Source organism: Balaenoptera acutorostrata, chromosome 16 (genome assembly GCF_949987535.1).
Source record: "Balaenoptera acutorostrata chromosome 16, mBalAcu1.1, whole genome shotgun sequence".
NCBI classification, from domain to species: domain Eukaryota; kingdom Metazoa; phylum Chordata; class Mammalia; order Artiodactyla; family Balaenopteridae; genus Balaenoptera; species Balaenoptera acutorostrata.
The window spans coordinates 39,371,397-39,390,463 of record NC_080079.1 but is presented as its reverse complement, the minus strand read 5'-3'; the positions used below and the strand labels follow the sequence as shown (position 1 = coordinate 39,390,463).

Genomic DNA, 19,067 nt, shown 5'->3' with positions numbered 1-19,067 from the left:
TTTCTTCTAATTTATTTTTTATTGCAGTATAATTGATTTACAATGTTGTATTAATTTCAAGTGTACAGATTTCAGGTATACTATATATATATTTTTTTCAGATTCTTTTCCCATATAGGTTATTTCAAAATACTGAGTATAGTTTCCTGTGCTATACAGTAGGTCCTTGTTGGTTATCTATTTTATACATGGTAGTGTGTATATTTTAACACAAACTCCTAATTTATCTCTCCCCCTGCTAAAAATGGCAGTTCTTAAATTAATGGCAAGTTTTCTGATCTACAGTTGGTTTCTTTAGGACAGCAGCTTTCTTTTTGTTTCTTTCTCCTTCTGTCCCTTTTTTTGTTAATTAATTAATTAATTACTTTGGTTGCGCCGGGTCTTAGTTGTGGCAGGCAGGCTCCTTAGTTGCAGCATGTGAACTTTTAGTTGCGGCATGCATGTGGGATCTAGTTCCCTGACCAGGGATCGAACCCGGGCCCCTTGCATTGGGAGTGTGGAGTCTTAACCACTGCGCCACCAGGGAAGTCCCCCTTCTGTCTCATTTTGAAGTGAATTTGGTTACAGGTATTTTGAAAGCAATGTGTCCATATATATTAAACCTAAAAGAATTAAAATTTTCCTTTTCCTATAGTTCTGCTATAAAACTATCAAGACAGAAAATAAATTTCACCTACAGCAGGTCAGAACACCTTGGAATCAAAAATGACACAGTGGACTTCCCTGGTGGCACAGTGGTGTAGAATCCGCCTGCCAGTGCAGGGGACACGGGTTCGAGCCCTGGCCTGGGAAGATCCCACATGCCTTGGAGCAACTAAGCCGCCTGTGTGCCGTAAGTATTGAGCCTGCGCTCTAGAGCCCGTGAGCCACAACTACTGAATCCCACGCGCCTAGAGCTCGTGCTCCCCAATAAGAGAAGCCACCGCAATGAGAAGCCCGCACACCACGACGAAGCGTAGCCCCCGCTCGCCGCAACTAGAGAAAGCCCGCACACAGCAACGAAGACCCAATGCAGCCAAAAAAAAAAAAAAAAAAAGACCCAGTGCCTTCTTTAAAAAGAAAAAAAAATCTGATACAAAAATGACACACTAAATGGCTTGTCCTCTAGAGAAGAACAAGAAGAAAAGGGAATTCTGCACTAAGCCCTCTCACCAGCCCTGTATAGAATCAGCACCGAGAACTGTCAAGTAAATTGCCTCCCCAAGGAAGCTCTGTGTTTCTCTTCTAGATCATCTTCATTTTTGCAGGCAATATAATTTCGAAATTTTGTAGAGTAGAATCCCTTTATCAAGTTATTACTGGAGAGCTATCTGCTATCTTTTTATAGGATAACAACATTATCTACATAATATATAAGGTTTATATTATATGCATGCATGTGGATTGTACTTTGAACCACTTTATGTCTAGGGCCGATTCTAGATCTGTACCTGCCAAAGGATGAACATTAAAAAAATGTGATCACAGAGTTGAGAAAACAATCTCTTTTTTTTAAAGCTATGCTTAGCCTTATGAATATAGATAAGCATTTTAATGTATATTTTAATAATTAATTTTGAAAAGAAAAGATTTGATGGAGCAACGATTTAAGCAATTAAAAAAAAACCCATAAAACTACGAGAAAAAAATATGGATCTTTTATGATCTCACAGCTGAGAAGACCTTTCTAAGTGTGACACAAATTCAGATACCACACACACACACAAATACACAAACAAATTTTTAAATTACCTGCCAAAATTTAAAAAAAAATTAAAATCAAATCAAAAGACAAACAACAACCTAGGGGAAAATTTCTAATTCAGAGAAGTTCTGCTTTCCAAAATATACAGCACTCCTACAAATGAGTATTTTAAAAAATCAGCAATTCAGTAGAAAAAAAGGTGGAAAAAGAACATGAATTTCACAGAAAAGGAAATACAAATGGCTCTTAAACATATGAAAAGATGCTGAATCTCATTATAAGAAATACAAATTAAAAGTATGAGATTGAATTTTTCATCTATCAGATTGGCACGGGTAAAAACTTAAGCCAACATGTTGTATTGGCAAATGTGTGAGAGAAGAAACAGTCTCATACATTGCTAGTGGAGATGTATATTAGTACAATCTCCATAGAGGTGTTTGGAAATATCTATTAAAATTAATATTGAGCATATTCCTTGAACTAGCAATTCAAATTCTGGAAATTTTTCTATAGAGATCTTGCAAATGGGTAAGATGATGTATGTGCAAGGATATTCTTGGCAACATTTTGTAACAGAGGGTTGGAAACAACCTAAATATCAATCAATAAGAGGATTCTTTAAGTACATATTATGGACTATTTTGTTATTATAATATATGCATAGTACAGATTAATTTGTCACTGTTAATAAAGAATGAGTCCCCTAATTACACCAATATGGAAAGATTTCCAAGCATTTTGTTAAGTAAAAAAGGCCTGGTGCAAAACAGTGTCTATAGCCTCGTAACATTTGGGAGAAAAGGGAAAAAAGATGCATATAGTTATAAGTGCATAGAATATCCCTGGAAGAATGCATAGTAAATTAATAGTATTATTTTTTTTTTTTTTCCACACACACACACTGTATTTTATTTTTACAAGAGATAGATAGACTGACACCAAGCATTGTACATGGATGACCACAACAAAAGCAACAATGATTGCAATTACCAAACATGAAACACACTTATACTATGTCATAACATTGACATTCAGTCCAGTAATCCTCCACTGTAACAGCTCCTTTACTTTGCAGTGAAAATTGATTTGTATAAATTAATAGTATTATTGCCTCCAGCAAAGAGAACTGAGTGGCTGGGTAGGAGATTTACTTTTCAAAAAGAGAAAGCTCTATCTATCTATCTATCTATCTATCTAAATAGCAACTGTGAAAAGTCTGTGATTTTATCCCAGTTGCAATCTAATAAGTTAACTTGCCATAGTTGCATGGTTGCTGGCAGAAAACAAGACTCCTGAGTCAGAGACAAAGGGCTTTATTACTCATAGCACAGCAATCAGTATGAGCATCAGTGTGTGTTGGTTTCTCTTGCCCCCATCTCCCAAGCGGGTGACATGGGTGCATCTAGATGGATATCCGCACAAGCAGTGAGTTGTATTATAGGAGAGGAACTGTAAGTGAAGGGAACCTGAATCTTTTTTATGATGGGCAGTGGAGAGGCTGACCCTTTGCTCTGGAGGAGACATTATCTCTCTCATCCAAGGCCGTTCACTATACAAACATCCTTGAAAAGATAGTATGAAATAAAAGGCAGTTAACACTCTACACATCAAAAGATGTACAGAGACACAAGAGAACAGTGGAGAATTGTCTGTCTCTTGTTTATTTGTAAATATGTGCATTCATATACATATATGAGGTTTGAAGGCTAACAGTAACTCCTGATCAGATAAATTGTGTGGAGTGTGAACTCATTGGTTATTGTTCAGATTACTAGGCCTGGATCTGGTGTCACTTAATTGCCTCCATCAAAGAATGCTATGTCCATCCACCTCACTATTCCATTATATATATGTGCTACATCTTCTTTATCCATTCATCTGTTGATGGACACTTAGGTTGCTTCCATGTCCTGGCTATTGTAAATAGTGCTGCAATGAACATTGTGGTACATGTCTCTCTCTTTTTTTTTTAAAATTTATTTTATTTATTTATTATTTTTGGCTGCGTTGGGTCTTCGTTGCTGAGCGCGAGCTTTCTCTAGTTGTGGCGAGCGGGGGCTACTCTTCCTTGCGGTGCGCGGGCTTCTCATTGTAGTGGCTTCTCTTGTTGCGGAGCATGGGCTCTAGGCATGCAGGCTTCACTAGTTGTGGCTCGCAGGCTTCAGTAGTTATGGCTCACGGACTCTAGAGCGCAGGCTCAGTAGTTGTGGCGCATGGGCTTAGTTGCTTTGCGGTATGTGGGATCTTCCCGCACCCGTGTCCCCTGCATTGGCAGGCGGATTCTTAACCACTGCACCACCAGGGGATCCCCCATGTCTCTTTTTGAATTAGGGTTTTCTCAGGGTATATGCCCACTAGTGGGATTGCTGGGTCGTATGGTAGTTCTATTTTTAGTTTTTTAAGGAACCTCCATACTGTTCTCCATAGTGGCTGTATCAATTTACATTCCCACCAACAGTGCAAGAGGGTTCCCTTTTCTCTACACCCTCTCCAGCATTTATTGTTTGTAGATTTTTTGACGATGGCCATTCTGACTGGTGTGAGGTGATACCTCATTGTGGTTTTGATTTGCATTTCCCTAATGATTAGTGATGTTGAGCATCCTTTCATGTGTTTGTTGGCAATCTGTATATCTTCTTTGGAGAAATGTCTATTTAGGTCTTCTGCCCATTTTTGGATTTGTTTGTTTGTTTTTTTGATAGTGAGCTGCATGAGCTGCTTGTGAAGTAAGTCAGAAAGAGAAAAACCATATGCTAGCACATATATATGAATCTAAAAAAAAGAATGGTTCTGATGAACCTAGGGGCAGGACAGGAATAAAGATGCAGACGTAGAGAATGGACTTGAGGACACGGGGAGGGGGAAGGGTAAGATGTGACAAAGTGAGAGAGTCGCATGGACATATATACACTACCAAATATAAAATAGATAGCTAGTGGGAAGCAGCTGCATAGCACAGGGAGATCAGCTCGGTGCTTTGTGACCACCTAAAGGGGTGGGATAGGGAAGGTGGGAGGGAGACGCAAGAGGGAGGGGATATGGGGATATATGTATACATATAGCTGATTCACTTTGTTACACAGCAGAAACTAACACAACAATGTAAAGCAATTATACTCCAATAAAGATGTTAAAAAAAAAAAAGATGCTATGGCCACAAACTCCATTCTGCACCTGGTACACTATCTGTAACTACAAGTAATTGGTCAGGAGGGGCCCCAACTGAGAGTGAGAACATGTATGAATCCACACAACTCATTCTCCCCTACTGTAACAAACAACGGGAGTTGCCACCTTGGGCATTTGTAGTACTCTCAGATTTGGGAACTAGACCCATTGTTTTTCTTTAGCTCTGGAGTGAATGCTAAAGAAAGTGCTTCCTTTATTTGGCTTCATTTAGCTCAATTGCACACTGAAATCAGTTTTAGGTCTGTGCTTTGCAAAGTATGAATTGAAAATGGGTGGTGGCGGGGAGGGACTTTCTTGGCTTTGGCACCTGGATAACAAAGTAACCCAGGAACAGGCTTTTATTCATCAGTGGAACACACTGGATTTGTGTCTCAGAGTTCAGGGTGGACCAGCAGGAGTCCTGGTGGGTCTGTGGAGGGATGAATTAGCGTCCTGTTGGAAAGGTGCTGAGCCCCTCCTGAGTCACCTTGAATGCCCTCTTTTTGCAGCAGCCAGAGCAATGGCCCATATTTTTAAACTTTTTATTTAAGTATCGTATATAATATATGTATATGAATATATATAAATCTTAAGTGTCTGCCCGATGAATTTTCATAAAGTGAACACACTTGTATAACCAGCACACACATTAAGAAACAGAATACTGTCCGAATCCCAGAAGCCCCTTCCAGTCACGAACTCTCCCTCCGAAGGTAATCATCTGATTATTTTTGCCTGGTTTTGAACTTTAGAGTATGAATAGAACTGTTTATCATACACGCTGTGTATGGCTTCTCTTGCCTCAAGTTATATTTGTGAGAGCCCTCCATATCGTCTGTACTGTTAGTGTGTGGTTGGAATTTGTTCTTTCTCATTGCTGCATAGCAGTCAGGGGTGATTTTGTTCCTCAGGGGACATTTGGCAACGTCTGGAGACATTTTCTGGTCATTACAACTGGGGCGAGGGAAAGTTGCTGCTACCCACCCTACAATGCACAAGGCAGCCGTACAACAGTGGCCCAAAATGTCACTAGTGCTGAGGCTGAGAAACCCTGCTGTATAATAATAATATTCCATCATGTGAATATACCACGATTTATTTACCCACATATCCCTTAGAGCCTCGACTTCAGCATTCATGACCATTATACAGCTCAGGCCTGGCTTCGAAATTGTTGAAACTATGCTTACCACAGTCTCATCAAAATAAAAAAATTACCAAACAGGATATGCTTTTTACATTTAGGATAAGTGTTAGAATCAAAATGAAATATTATGTCTAGTCTTGGTCATAGACAAAAGTTGTATATTTTGGAATCACTACAAGAATTTAAACAGATTCTCAATGAGAGAATGAAATGGGCTAAATCAAGTAAAGATGTGAAGGACTATTGTTAAAAACAACTTTATTGAAGTATAATTTACATATCATAAAATTCACCTAATTTAAATGTACAATGGAAAGATCCCTAGTAAATTTATAGAATTGTGCAACCCTCACCGCAATCTAATTTTAGAACATTTTCATCACACCAGAAAGATCCCTTGTGCCCATCTGTAGTCACTCCTGTTCCTAGCCTGAGTCCCAAGAAACCAACAGTTTACTTTCTGTCTCCAAAGATTTTCCTTTTCTGGATGTTTCCTACAAATGGAAACATAAAATAGGTGGTCTTTTGTGTCTGGCTTCTTTCACTTTGCATAATGTTTTCAAGGTTCATGCATGTTGTAGCAGATATCATTACTTTATTATTTTTTATGGCTGAATAGTATTCCATTGTAGCTGTGTGTCACATTTTGTTTATCCATTCACAAGTTGATGGACATTTGGGTTGTTTTCAGTAGGGACTGTTATGAAAAATGAACATGGAGGATTTTTCTTTTAATTGAAGTATAGTTGATTTACAATGTTGTATTAATTACTGCTGCATAGCAAAGTGATTCAGCTATATATATATATATATATATTATATATATACATATATTATATTATATATTCTTTTCCATTATGGTTTATCACAGGATACTGAATATAGTTCTCTGTACTATACAGTAGACTTTGTTGTTTATCCATTCTATAAATAAAAGCTTACATCTGCTGACCTCAACCTTCCACTCTATCCTTCCCCCAACCCCCTCCCCCTTGGCAACCATCAGTCTGTTCTCTATGTCTGTGATTCTGTTTCTGTTTCATAGATATGTTCATTTGTGTCATGTTTTAGATTCCACATATAAGTGATATCATATGGTATCTGTCTTTCTCTTTCTGACTTACGTCACTTAGTATGATAATCTCTAGTTACATCCATGTTGGTACAAACAGCATTATTTCATTCTTTTTTATGGCTGAGTAATATTCCATTGTATAAATGTACCACATCTTCTTATCCTTTCATCTGCGATGGGCATTTAGGTTGTTGTCATGTCTTGGCTATTGTCAGTAGTGCTGCTATGAATATAGGGGTGCATGTATCTTTTTGAATTATAGTTTTGTTCGGATATATGCCCAGGAGTGGGATTGCTGGATCATATGGTAGCTCTATTTTTAGTTTTCTGAGGAACCTCCATACTGTTTTCCACAGTGGCTGCACCAACTTACATTCCCACCAACAGTGTAGGAGGGTCCCCTTTAACATGCAGGAGTTTGAAGCATAGCTAGGTAAATGGCAAACACAAGTAGACTTTTGAAGAAAGGATATGATTCTGGGTCAGATAATCTGTATTATTTTCAAGGATAATTTGACCACTTAAAAAAAAAGAATAGGAAGGGGAAAAGACTGGAGAATGATACAAGGAATATTAGACTTGCAGGAAAAGGAAACCTCTGACATTTACCCATAGAGACCCTAGCACTTTTGAAGGCATTTTATAACCAAGTAGCCTAAACTACAGGGCAGCAAAGCTCTGCCTTAAGGCGAAGGATAATAGATAATTGGTTGCACTAAGAGAAGGTCATTAAACATGCCTCATTTTAATATCTTATGTTAAAATAAATCATAACTCAAAAGGAGAGACCATTACCAGAATGGATACATATGGGACCAGCATATCCATTAACAAAGAATGGTATAGAGAAAGGGGCACTCAGGTGAAGTCAGGGCTTATACTTCATAGGATTGTGAAGATCACAGACAAAAGCAGCATGAGAGTACTCTTTAAATCATAAGGCAATCTCTACAGATATTAGGGCTTACCCCTTACTAAACAAAGTAAGACCCCCCAAGGCTAAGCATATGGAAATTGGTCATTGAGAGCCAAAGGAATTACCTAGAGGTAGAATTGACTCCTCTGGAGCTGAATTTGTGCCAAACACCAGTGGAACGGGGAGCTCCCAAAGTAATGAACCCCTAACCCCACCCCCTTCGCCTTCACTGAGGGTGTTCAAACAGTGGGAACATATTCTTTAGCCACGTGGGATCGTGCGGCTTCATGGAATGGAAGTTGTTCATTTTATTAGACCTGAATAATTACGCAGTAGGTGTAGGTGTGAGGGGTCAGGTGAGAATGGAGAGGGTCAGAACACTTGATATAGACAGGTTCCTTCTCCTTTCCTCCCCTTCTCCTCACTCCCTCCTTCCAAGGCATAACTTTTTTTATATAAATAAACAAAATTCTTAACATAGTAACTAAATCTCTTTTTTTATGCAATAGAATAAACAAGATAAGGGACTTCTCACATTACAAAAAGACATCCTTCTCAAGGATTTGTTTATACAGCATTACATATACAACATTATATACTCAATAAGGCAAAATGAAGCTGAACTGTTTAAAAAATTAAGGTAAAGCAAATCTTATAAGTTTTTTTTTCTCATTTTACTAGAAAGGAGGCTAAACTATATCACAAGTTCAAGTTCATATTGTTGGCAAACCTATTAGTGTTTTCCAAGCTTATTTGGCCAATGCCCACTTTTTTGTTCCCACGGAAAACCATAACCTCTCGAGGGACAATCTGGAGAACACAGTTTGTGAAATGTTGATATGGCCAGACTTCATTTATGGTTCGCGCCTTATTTACATTACAGATTGAACTCTCAAATGAATCAAATTGGTTAGTTTAGATGAGAAATTGAGTAACACTTCATTCCCATTCAACAAACTACCAGATTTTTCTTTCTAGTGCCTCCGATGAGGTAAGTTGGCTCTACTATTACTGACCATAAATAATATGACATCTGGCACCACTCGTCAGCCAATTGCACTGCTGCACCCAAATGAATTATTTGTCTTGAAATCTTACCCTCAACGTTCTAATCACCCAATCTAAGTTGAATGAATATTTGTTGTCTTTAGTGTGTGTATATTCAGGCTTAATCTGGCACTCTGGCTGCCAGAAAACACGTAATCTCTGTAAATAACAGAGAAAACAAAATTAAAGTCTAATATTGGAAAATGTAAATGACATCCAAGCTTTTGAAATCATATTTGTATCATGTCATTTCAGAGAAATTCAAGTGTGCATTTGTATCCAGGTTCAACAAATGTCCTGTACGAGAGAGAAAGAGAGAGAGAGAGAGGAAAGAAGGAAGGGAGGGAAGAAGGGAGGGAGAGAGTAGAGGCAAGGGGTGGGTGGGGAGGAAAAGGAAACACAAAAACTATAACTTTTGCTTCCCTGATCCAGGTTCCCATCTTGGGAACCTGGATCAGGGAAGCAAAAGTTATAGTTTTTGTCCATAAAAGATCTGTGTTTGCTTAAGTTTTGTCCATAAAAGATCTGTGTTTGCTTAAGTTTTGCTGAGTTAGTTTGTTCCCGTGGGTCTTAACTGAAGAGCAAAGCATAACACGCAGCACCCCTCCCTGAGTCCTGCTGGCACAAATCAACAAAGGGACAGCTTGTGAGGTAGGTACACAGAATCCGGTTGGCGCAGCCTTGAGGCTGATTTTTCCAGTTGAACCAATAAGACCTTTGTTTTTTGAGGCAGATTTAATAAGTGACATCCAAACAGGGCGTCCTTTATAATGTACACTCCGAGAGGATTTCCCAGGGCTATATAAAACCACCTTAACTCAATGGGAGTCGTTCTCTAAAAGCTTGAGTTGGCGCTTTAAGATTAAGTCCTTAAGATGGAAAGTGCATATGTGATAATCACGCAGAATATTTGTAATAGAGAAAAGTTATGAAGCACGGCATCTAAAAATAGGTTTGAAAAAGAAAGAAAATATTTAGAAAAACAAGCATGAAACGATAAAGAGCAGTCCCACCATCAACGTCAAACCATCTGCCTCAAATGAAGCTACTGCTGATAGTGTCGCTATTAGAAGATACGCAGAGCATCTAAGTGGGGATGGCTGCAGTGGTCCTTTTAGCCTCCTCTGCATAGGTAAGTGGAGGGGACTGAGTGAGTCAGAAGAAGGAGGAGTGTAGAGGAAAAACACAGTCAGATTGAGAGGTTGAGAGGGACAGCCGAGGCATTGACTGTGCCCGGAGTGAAGACGAAGCATCTGGAAGCCTCTCTTGTTCATGCAAGGAATAGGGATAGAGGGTAAGGAGGCTTTTAAGCCCTGAGATGCAGTTTGTGCTTTCTCCACAGATTCTGAGGGTAGTGCAGAGTATTCCTAATTGTGTAGTTCCCACATGCAAACTAGGCCCAGAAGCACAACAGTTCAACAAGGTGGGCCTTGTGTATGTCTGAGGGAATAACGCCTCACATCCACTCTGTTTCCATCACCTGACAAGAACCAAACAGAACTCTGTGGTGTAAATTTGCATTAGTGTGCAAAGTAGCTGCATAACGATCCTGCAAAATTGTGGTTGGAAATATTTTGTCTTGGTGTGGATTCATGAAGGTTTAAAAACACGGTCAGGCATAGAGAACAGACTTGTGGTTGCCAAGGGAGAGGGGGTGTGGGAGGGAAGGACTGGGAGTTTGGGATTAGCAGATGTGAACTATTATATATAGGATGGATAAACAACAAGGTCCTACTGTATATATAGCATGGGATATATTCAATATCCTGTGATAAACCATAATGGAAAAGAGTATATATAAACAAAAAAAAAGGATGTCAATATATGTAAAAAAGAAGGCATGATCAGGGAACCAGTCTCACCAAGAGCTACTTTCAGGTTCCTCCACTTATTCAGAAACATTTTGCTTATACTACATAGAAGCAAAAAAGTAAGAGTTGATATGCAGCCTGCGCAGCCATTTTGAATCCGTTTATAGTCACATTGTATCCGTACATGTCTACAAAATGCAGCAAAATAAAGAGTTGTGGGGTGATCTTAATGCATGATCAGTGAAGACTGAAGCCAGCCCATGGGGTTAATCCGGTTAAAAAAAACCCTAGTCTTTCCCCTCCGGACCTAGATTTTTGCCTTGACTAGCTGGATAATTGTTGCAGGAGTTTCCTTCTGTCTGCCTGTGTGAAAGCAGCCATGGGGTATGTGATTGAATGTAGAGAGTTTGTCATTCAAGTTGTAGTTGCGAAGGTAAGCCATGTTCTGTGTGGGTCCTCAAGGAATGGTTCACTTATGCCCATCACAAGTCTAGTTCACGGTGTGACATGTCAGTTGCACATTCAGCTGTCTCAGGAGGTCCACCTTGTCTTTGAACACTACACATTATTTGCTTTGCCTGTTTTTGAGCTCTAGATAAATGAAATCATACAGTATGTACTCCTTTTGTGTCTGACTTCTTTCAACATTGTGTTTGCAAGACCCATCCTTATTATTGTACGTCATTGTATATCGTTCATTCTCGTTGGTGTTAGCATTTCCATTGTGTGAAACACCGTGATTTACTTACCAGACTACTGTTGAAAGGCAGTTGGGTGTCTTTCAATATTTATAACAACCCTGTGAGGTAGGTGCTATTATTCTGTCCATTTTGCAGATGGGAAAACTAAGGCTTTGAGCAGCTTTAGAATTCATTTATCTCAAGTCACACAGGTTACTGTGGTCTAGCCAGACTTGAGCCCAGGTCGCCTGACCTGAGAGCCCGGGATCTCCACCCTTAAACCTATTTCTTTACTGAAACAGTTCTTTGATCTGTTTTTTGTCTTCTGTCGTTTTAAATGATTCAGTTGTGAACCTATGGGAGCTGGACCAGGAGACAAATTTCTGTCACCGGACCACACATGAACTCATCCCTCCCCCTGAGACTAAAGCTTTGTTCCTAGGTCAGGTTTACTGAGCTTAGCGTAAGGGCTTGCCCAGGTGGTTCCAGTAGTTCACCTGATGTGTCCAAATCCCTTGTAAATGCTGTGTGTGGTCTCAAGCTGGGCTCCCCACTTCAAAAATATATTTAAGAGCTGAAGAGACTCTTGAGAGGAGAGTGAGCACATCTATTGTGTTAGTATATCTCTGGCTTTAACTGTTTTGGTTCCATGATACATGAAGAAACCTGAGGACTGTTTTGGGGTTTTTTGTTTGTTTTTTCTATATTGAGGAGTTTTTTTTTTTTTTCCTGTATTGAGCCTTCTCTGGCTGTTTGTAGGAAAAGAAATGTCAGTTCATACTTTATTTTTTAAGAAAATTTTCACAAATGCGTTTTTCTTCCTGTTGCTTCCTGGGAGACCTTCAAGTGAAGGCTACAGATTAACATTGGAGAGAAAGACCAATTTTCTAGCCTTGGGGTCAGGAACCCAGTACAAGGAAGTTTATAGGAGGCCAGTTTTTGGCCTCTGCCTGGATGGAAATGGAGGAGCATAAACGGGACCACCCTCTCCCGAATTCCATCGTTAGTAGTAAATGAGATGTTCTGCTCTTGCGTCTCTGCGTGACCATCTTAGAACAATGCAGAAGTTTGCTGGATCTTTGGTGTGATGACAGGAGAGAATACAGAGGAGACCTGCACCTCCCCTCAGAGGACAGACAATCCCTACCCAGGAAGGCAGCTCATCCACTTTGCCTTCCTGCTCTGGAACATACGGGGTAATTTTGACAGCCTTCAAATCTGGATGGAAGTTTTGTTTGCTTGTTTTCGTTTTGTTTTTAAATGAAAAAGTTGATTGTTTATATATGTATAGGTAGGTTTTACAGATTTTTAAAAGGCATTTAATAAAAGTTAAATGTGCGGTCCACCCTCTGTAGAACTTCATCCTTTTCTTCCAGACACTCTTTTCCGCTGTGGAATTTGTGAGCTGTGCTAGCCAGAAGAGCAGCAGTTTAAAAAAAAAAAAAGGCAGTTTTACTCATTGGTGGTTAGAGGGGGAGGGTGCAGCTCTTTAAAAATGTCTGAATTCAGTCTTTCTCCATTTCTGAAACTGCCTTCTCCTCTCCGCAGTGTCTTCATAAAGTCATCCTCACGCCCCACCCCACACCCCCTTGCCCTGCCAGGATTCTGTATTCCATCTCAGCCACTCCCCTAGCCAATGAACCTACTCACCACTAATTTCAAGGTAATGTGGGAAAGCTGTATTTCTTAAGATAGAGTATTAGGTCTTGCTGGAAAAAAATATCTAAACTTTGAAAAATATTATGTCTGACATTTCAGAACTGGCTGTAAAACTCTAGTCTCTTTAGGTAACACATACTGTTCTCCTATAATGTGTTTGTCTTTAGCAGTTAACAGTTTGCAACCAAGACTTTTAAGCTGTCCTTTCCCCTCTGATTGACGTCAGAGAAGAAGGGCATTCCATTCCTATAAATTATTGAAAATAATTTATAAAGAGAGAATTTCATAAATGGAGTACAAAAAAAGAATGAGGCACAGAGATAAACATCTTCAGTGTTCAAATGGCTTATGTATGTAGTAAATGCAAGGCTAGAACTTATTTTCTGAGAAGTAAACCCCTAGTAAGGTGGCAGATAAAATACAAGATTTCCAGTTAAATTTGAATTTTAGATAAACAACAAGTAATTTTTTAGTATAACTATGGCCCAAATATTGCATGGGACATGCTGTATTTTTATTTGTTAAATCCGGCAACTCTAACAAAAGTTTTCAATATGGTTTCAGCACAATTTCAATCAATTAATATTTTCTGAGCACTTTCTGCCTGATGGTTAGGCTCAGAGGTGGCCTCAGGCAGGCCTTGTGTGTGTGTCTTTCACCATTGTACCCACAGCTTCTAGCACAGTCTTTGGCATATAGTTAGTGCTCAATGAATATTTTTTGAAAAAATTAATCAAAGGAATAAAAGAAATCTAGAATATGATGAATTTATGACATGTGTAACCTAGGTAGGAACACAAGCTCACATATATAACAAGCTAATGTGACTGATGCTATCTTATTTTGGATTTTATCTTGTTAATTTACTTACTAGACTAGCTCATTTATGTAAAGGATCCAGATTCTGAATATGTGAAAGTTTACTCCCACTTCGAAAAGAAGTGATAACCAAACAGGAGGTTGAACAACAGTCTTATCTAAATTTAATGCAGTCTTCTTAATTATCTATTTAAAACTGCCCTACTGGACATATTGCTACCTATCTTCTTTCACATACACTTTTGTTCTAATGTTCTAATCAAATAAGTCATGTATCTGTAACACATTTATTTCTGACAGGATTGAATTTGATCAAGAGGAAAATGAATGTGTACTACTAGTCAGGTATAACATTGAGCCATACTATAAAGTAAAAATTATTGATCTGTATTGTTTCTCCAAGGAATTTATAACTCTTTATAACAATTTCATTTATAATAGCACTAAATAAAAAAGTTGATTAATATAATATTTTTCTAGTGTAAAAATTAGGCATATGGAAATTCTTATTGTTCATTGTTAGTTTCACTATTTTGCAAAATATAATGATATAACACACAAGAAAATTTAATCATAAATTCAGATCTCAGGATTGTAAGGACCTTAAGTATATTATTTATAATTGAAGCTATATATTCTTTCCTCTTTTTTTTAAAAAAAATATTTATTTATTTGTTTATTTAGCTGCGCTGGGTCTTAGTTGTGGCATGTGGGATCTTCATTGTGGCATGCAGGCTCCTTTAGCTATGGCATGTGGGCTCCTTTAGTTGCAGCATGCAGGATCTAGTCCCTGACCAGAGATTGAACCCAGGCCCCCTGCACTGGGAGTATGGAGTCTTACCCACTGGACCACCAGAGAAGTCCCTTCTTTCTCTTCTTCAGAAGAAAAACCTGAAGAACTATAGAAATTTGCAAGGAACAAAAACCCAACCACTCTTATTTATTCAGACTTCCTTGTGAGACTGACTGAAACAACCCTCTATTTTTCTCACTTGCTTGAAATTGTACTCAATTGAATTATACATTCAACCCTACCAGTTGTGTCCAAGCGGTAGTATAACCAGAAAAAGTTGGAGTTCCAATTGAAAGAAAAGACTGATAAATTTAACTATATTAAAAAAAAAAGTATGGCAAGCAACACCATAAATAAAGTTATAAATAACACCATTCACAAAGTCAAAGTACAAAGAGCCACTGGAAAGATTTCCTAATATATAAAGAGTTCCTATAAATCAATGAGAAAAAGACCAACAATGCAATAGAAAAATGGGGAAAGGGTACAAATGAGAGTTTGAAAAATAAATAAAGGAAATACAGACAGTCCTAAACATAACAAAAGGTGTACAACATCACTCATAATAACAGAAATTCAAACTAAAATCATATTGAAATACCATTTTTATCTATCAAATTGGAAGAAATCCAGAAGTCTTGATAATGTACTCTGTGGCAATGCCATCGGGAACCTGGAACTCCCATGTATTGCTGGTGAAAGTATAGATTGGTATAATCTGTAGAGAGTGATTTGATTATATGGATCAATATCACAAATGCCCATACTGATTGACCTAGTAATCTCACTTCTAAGAATTACTCTCATAGACATATATTCACAAGTGAGAAATCAAGGTAATTCATTGTTGCATTGTTTGTAGTGGTACCAAGTTGGAAGCCTTTGAAATTTCTATTAAAAGGGAGCTAGTTAAATAAATTATGGTATATCCATACAATGGAACAATGTGCAGGCATAAAATGCATAAGAAAACCCTCTGTATCGATGTGGAAAGATCTGCCAACATAGATCTGAAGCAACAAGGTGTGTAATAGTGTGGAAAGAAGGGTTAAACAAATAGTATATACATGTTTTAAAATTTACTTCTATTTGTATAAAGAAACTGACAGGATATACAAGAAACTAATAAAAGTGCTTACACATTTTCAGAGGTAGGGAGGGTGGAGATGGGGCAAATGGGTGATGGGCGTGAAAGCAAGACTCTTCTGTATACCTTTTTGTATGTATATATTTCAAGTTTGTGAGTCATGTAGATATTACTTACTTAACAACTAAATAATAAAAAAGAGAATGGCATTGCATCGGCCCAGAAGCAAGAGACAGCTTAAACTCTGCGGGGAACTTCAGGGATTCAGACTGACACCTGTGTGTAGAGTATGAAAATGGAGAGTGTGAGCGATGAGAGGAAAAGACGCAGGAGGTGCCACGGAGGAGGCCTGATCACTGAACTGTGTCAGAGCTGGCAGGGGGGAAGGAGTCAAACCAGGGGCGCAAAGGTGATTTCTAAGTCTTAGAATGAACAGACTCCCTGCAGAGGAGGGAGCCCAGGAATGGATCCGGGGAAGGGCCCAGGTGATGTCTAGGAGCCAGATCTAAGTAGAAAGGGATGGAGGTCAGGACTATATGTAATGAGATAAGCAAGACGCACATCTTCTAGAGCCCAGACTGTATCCTCTGGGGTGTGGGGTGGGGAAGGCTTCTTCTAGGCAGCATTCATGCATTCTCATGCTTTGCCAGCCAGCCCCAAACACACCTTTACCAAGAAGCCATGGTGACTTCCGACAACTTATTTGCCCCCTGTGGTCTTATTTCTAAACTGTGCTTTTAAGATCCCCAAAGATTGCTCGACTTGGAATAAGAAAACTTGGATCTGAGACGCTGAGTGACCAGCTGTTATGACCTTGGGTAAAACACTTTGAAACTCGCATTTTTGAACCTCAGTTTTGCCATCTGTGAAATAGACATGAGGAGACAAGCCATAGTCTGCTGTTTTGTGAAGCTCAGGTGCAGCTTTAGAAACTCTAAGGTTTCTGTGACAGGTAAGGGACCGATCACTGGCACTATTTTTGTCTATGCTTCAGTCAATAGACACAACTGCGCATTCTGCACCTAGATAAGATGGCCATGCACGGTTTGCTCTGTGCTGAGTTCGAAATAGCAGGGCATGAGGAGGTTTCACAGCTGGAAAGTAAAGGAGAATGCCCTGGAGTTTTGAGGGAAATCATATTTCTTTCTACACTACATGTTTCAGGGAAGACTGAACAGAGGGAAGCACTGGGGCAGTCTTCATAATTTTAACTATCATCATCTGCTTAATTATTATTATAATTATTTTACTAGTAAGTGAACTATTTTAATTATCATTAATAACAGCTATTTGTCTCCTTTTAGCTAACATTTAGTGAGGGCTTAACTACTGGCCAGGCCCTGTGCTGTTTTATGTACATTTTCTTATTTAATCCTCATATGACTTCACTAAGGCAGAAAATGTTATGAAAACTATTCTACAAAAGAAGGAATGGAGTGGTTAAGTAATTTGCTCAAAGGCACACAGCTGGCACCAGAAGAACCAGGATGCCCTACCAGTCACTCTGACATGGAGCCCACGTTAACCTTTATGCTGTTCTGCTTCTTTAAGGGAATATACATCCGGTTGAGGGTGGGAGAAAGAGCGTCTGTCTTTCTGCACTGTGAGTTTTATTCATATTGTTAAATTCATCAGACAATACTAACAGGTTTGGCTGCCTCCAAATCTGTAACTCAGCCAAGATTTTGAAAAAATGTTTGACATTCTTATCACCCAATCCTACCACCTGGGCAGCCATGTTCTTCCAAGACTATCTCAGCCCCTGGCCCTCTACCTCTGCCCGTAATACACATTTGAATAACGAATCAAATTTTGTGAACTATCATGGGAATGAAAAATTAGTTTGCGTAAAAATACTTAACATTCATTCAGTAAGTTCTAAACTCCTATGATATTCTAGGTACATGGATTCCACGACAAATGTGGGTAGAGCAGACTAGCAAGTTCCCAATCTGGTGAAGTAGACAGACATGTCAGTAAATACAATAGTCCCTCCTTATCCGCTGTTTCACTTTCCGCAGTTTCAGTTTCCCGAGTTGAACCATAGTGTGAAAATATTACATGGAAAATTCCAGAAATAAACAAGTTACAAGTTTTAAACTGTGCACTGTTCTGAGTAACATGGTAAAATCTTCCACTGTCCCGCTCCATCCCATCCAGGATGTGAATCATTCCTTTGTCCAGCATGTTGGTGCAGTATAAGCTACCTGCCCATTAATATAGGAAAACACATAGTATGTATAGGGTTCAGTACTATCTGCTGTTTCAGGCGTCCACTGGCGGTCTTGGAATGTATTCCCTGCAAATCAGGGGGGACTACTGTGACCATAATTAACATAAGTTCTCTAGTATCGTTAGTGTCTCCTAGATTTGCCTGAGCATTAAAATCACCTGAGGCACTTTCGAAACAAAACTACAGGTTCTTGGGCCCTACCCCAGACCAAATGAATCAGAATCTCTTGGGGAGAGTCCTGGGAATCTGTGTTTTTAACAAACACCCTCTCAGAGTCTTACATCAGAGTCTTAAGTAAGTTTGGGAAAGGAACTATTAGTAGAAACAGGATACTATGGTGTCAGAGGAAGAAGCTAAGTCTGTCTGTGGGTGGGGAGATTAGCCAAAGGCTCACAGCAATGTTTACGCCACACATTCATGAGTGAGTAAGAGACAAATCGAAAGAAGGGCACTCCAAGCAAGGAGAATGTGGGTGAAAGCCCAGAAGAACGGCGTCGGGGGGGCTTGTTCTGGACTGGTGCATGGGGTTTGTGTGACTGGTTCATGGAGTTCAAGGCCACAAAGGGCAGTAGGTAAAGCTGAAAAAGGAGGTCATGGCGCCAAATTGAGGTCTCTGGACTTTACCATAGAAGCCAAAGGATTTTAAGCAACAATTTTACTCTGGTGGCAAAGGAGAGAATAGCTTGAGAGAGATGAGGAGTCCAGTTTGAAGGCTGTCAGGGAGGTTCTCGTGAGTGATTAGCTAACAACAGTGAGATGATTTGAGAGGCATTTCTTAGCTAAAATTGACAAGACTCAGTGATAGATTGATTTTTTTTTAATGAGGGAGGGGGCAGTAGGATGTCTCCTAGCTTAAATAATAGATAGACATGTGGACCATTACAAATGATGAGGATTATGGGAAAAGGAGTAAGGGGTGATGACAAGAAAATGAATTCTTGTTGA

General features: G+C 39.1%; 1 protein-coding gene across 3 annotated transcripts in view; it reads left to right on the top strand.

Annotated features, from left to right (window-relative positions):
* PAPSS2 (3'-phosphoadenosine 5'-phosphosulfate synthase 2) overlaps window positions 1–19,067 on the top strand; it is a 79,839-nt gene that overhangs the window by 16,113 nt on the left and 44,659 nt on the right. The window contains exon 1 of one of the 3 annotated variants that reach the window (XM_057531412.1): window positions 13,153–13,194. The exons of the other annotated variants lie outside the window; for them this stretch is intronic. Coding sequence (XP_057387395.1) covers window positions 13,168–13,194 — 27 coding nt within the window. The 5' untranslated portion in view covers window positions 13,153–13,167. Of the gene's footprint in view, window positions 1–13,152; window positions 13,195–19,067 lie in introns of those variants that run through there. 3 annotated transcript variants of the gene reach the window in all.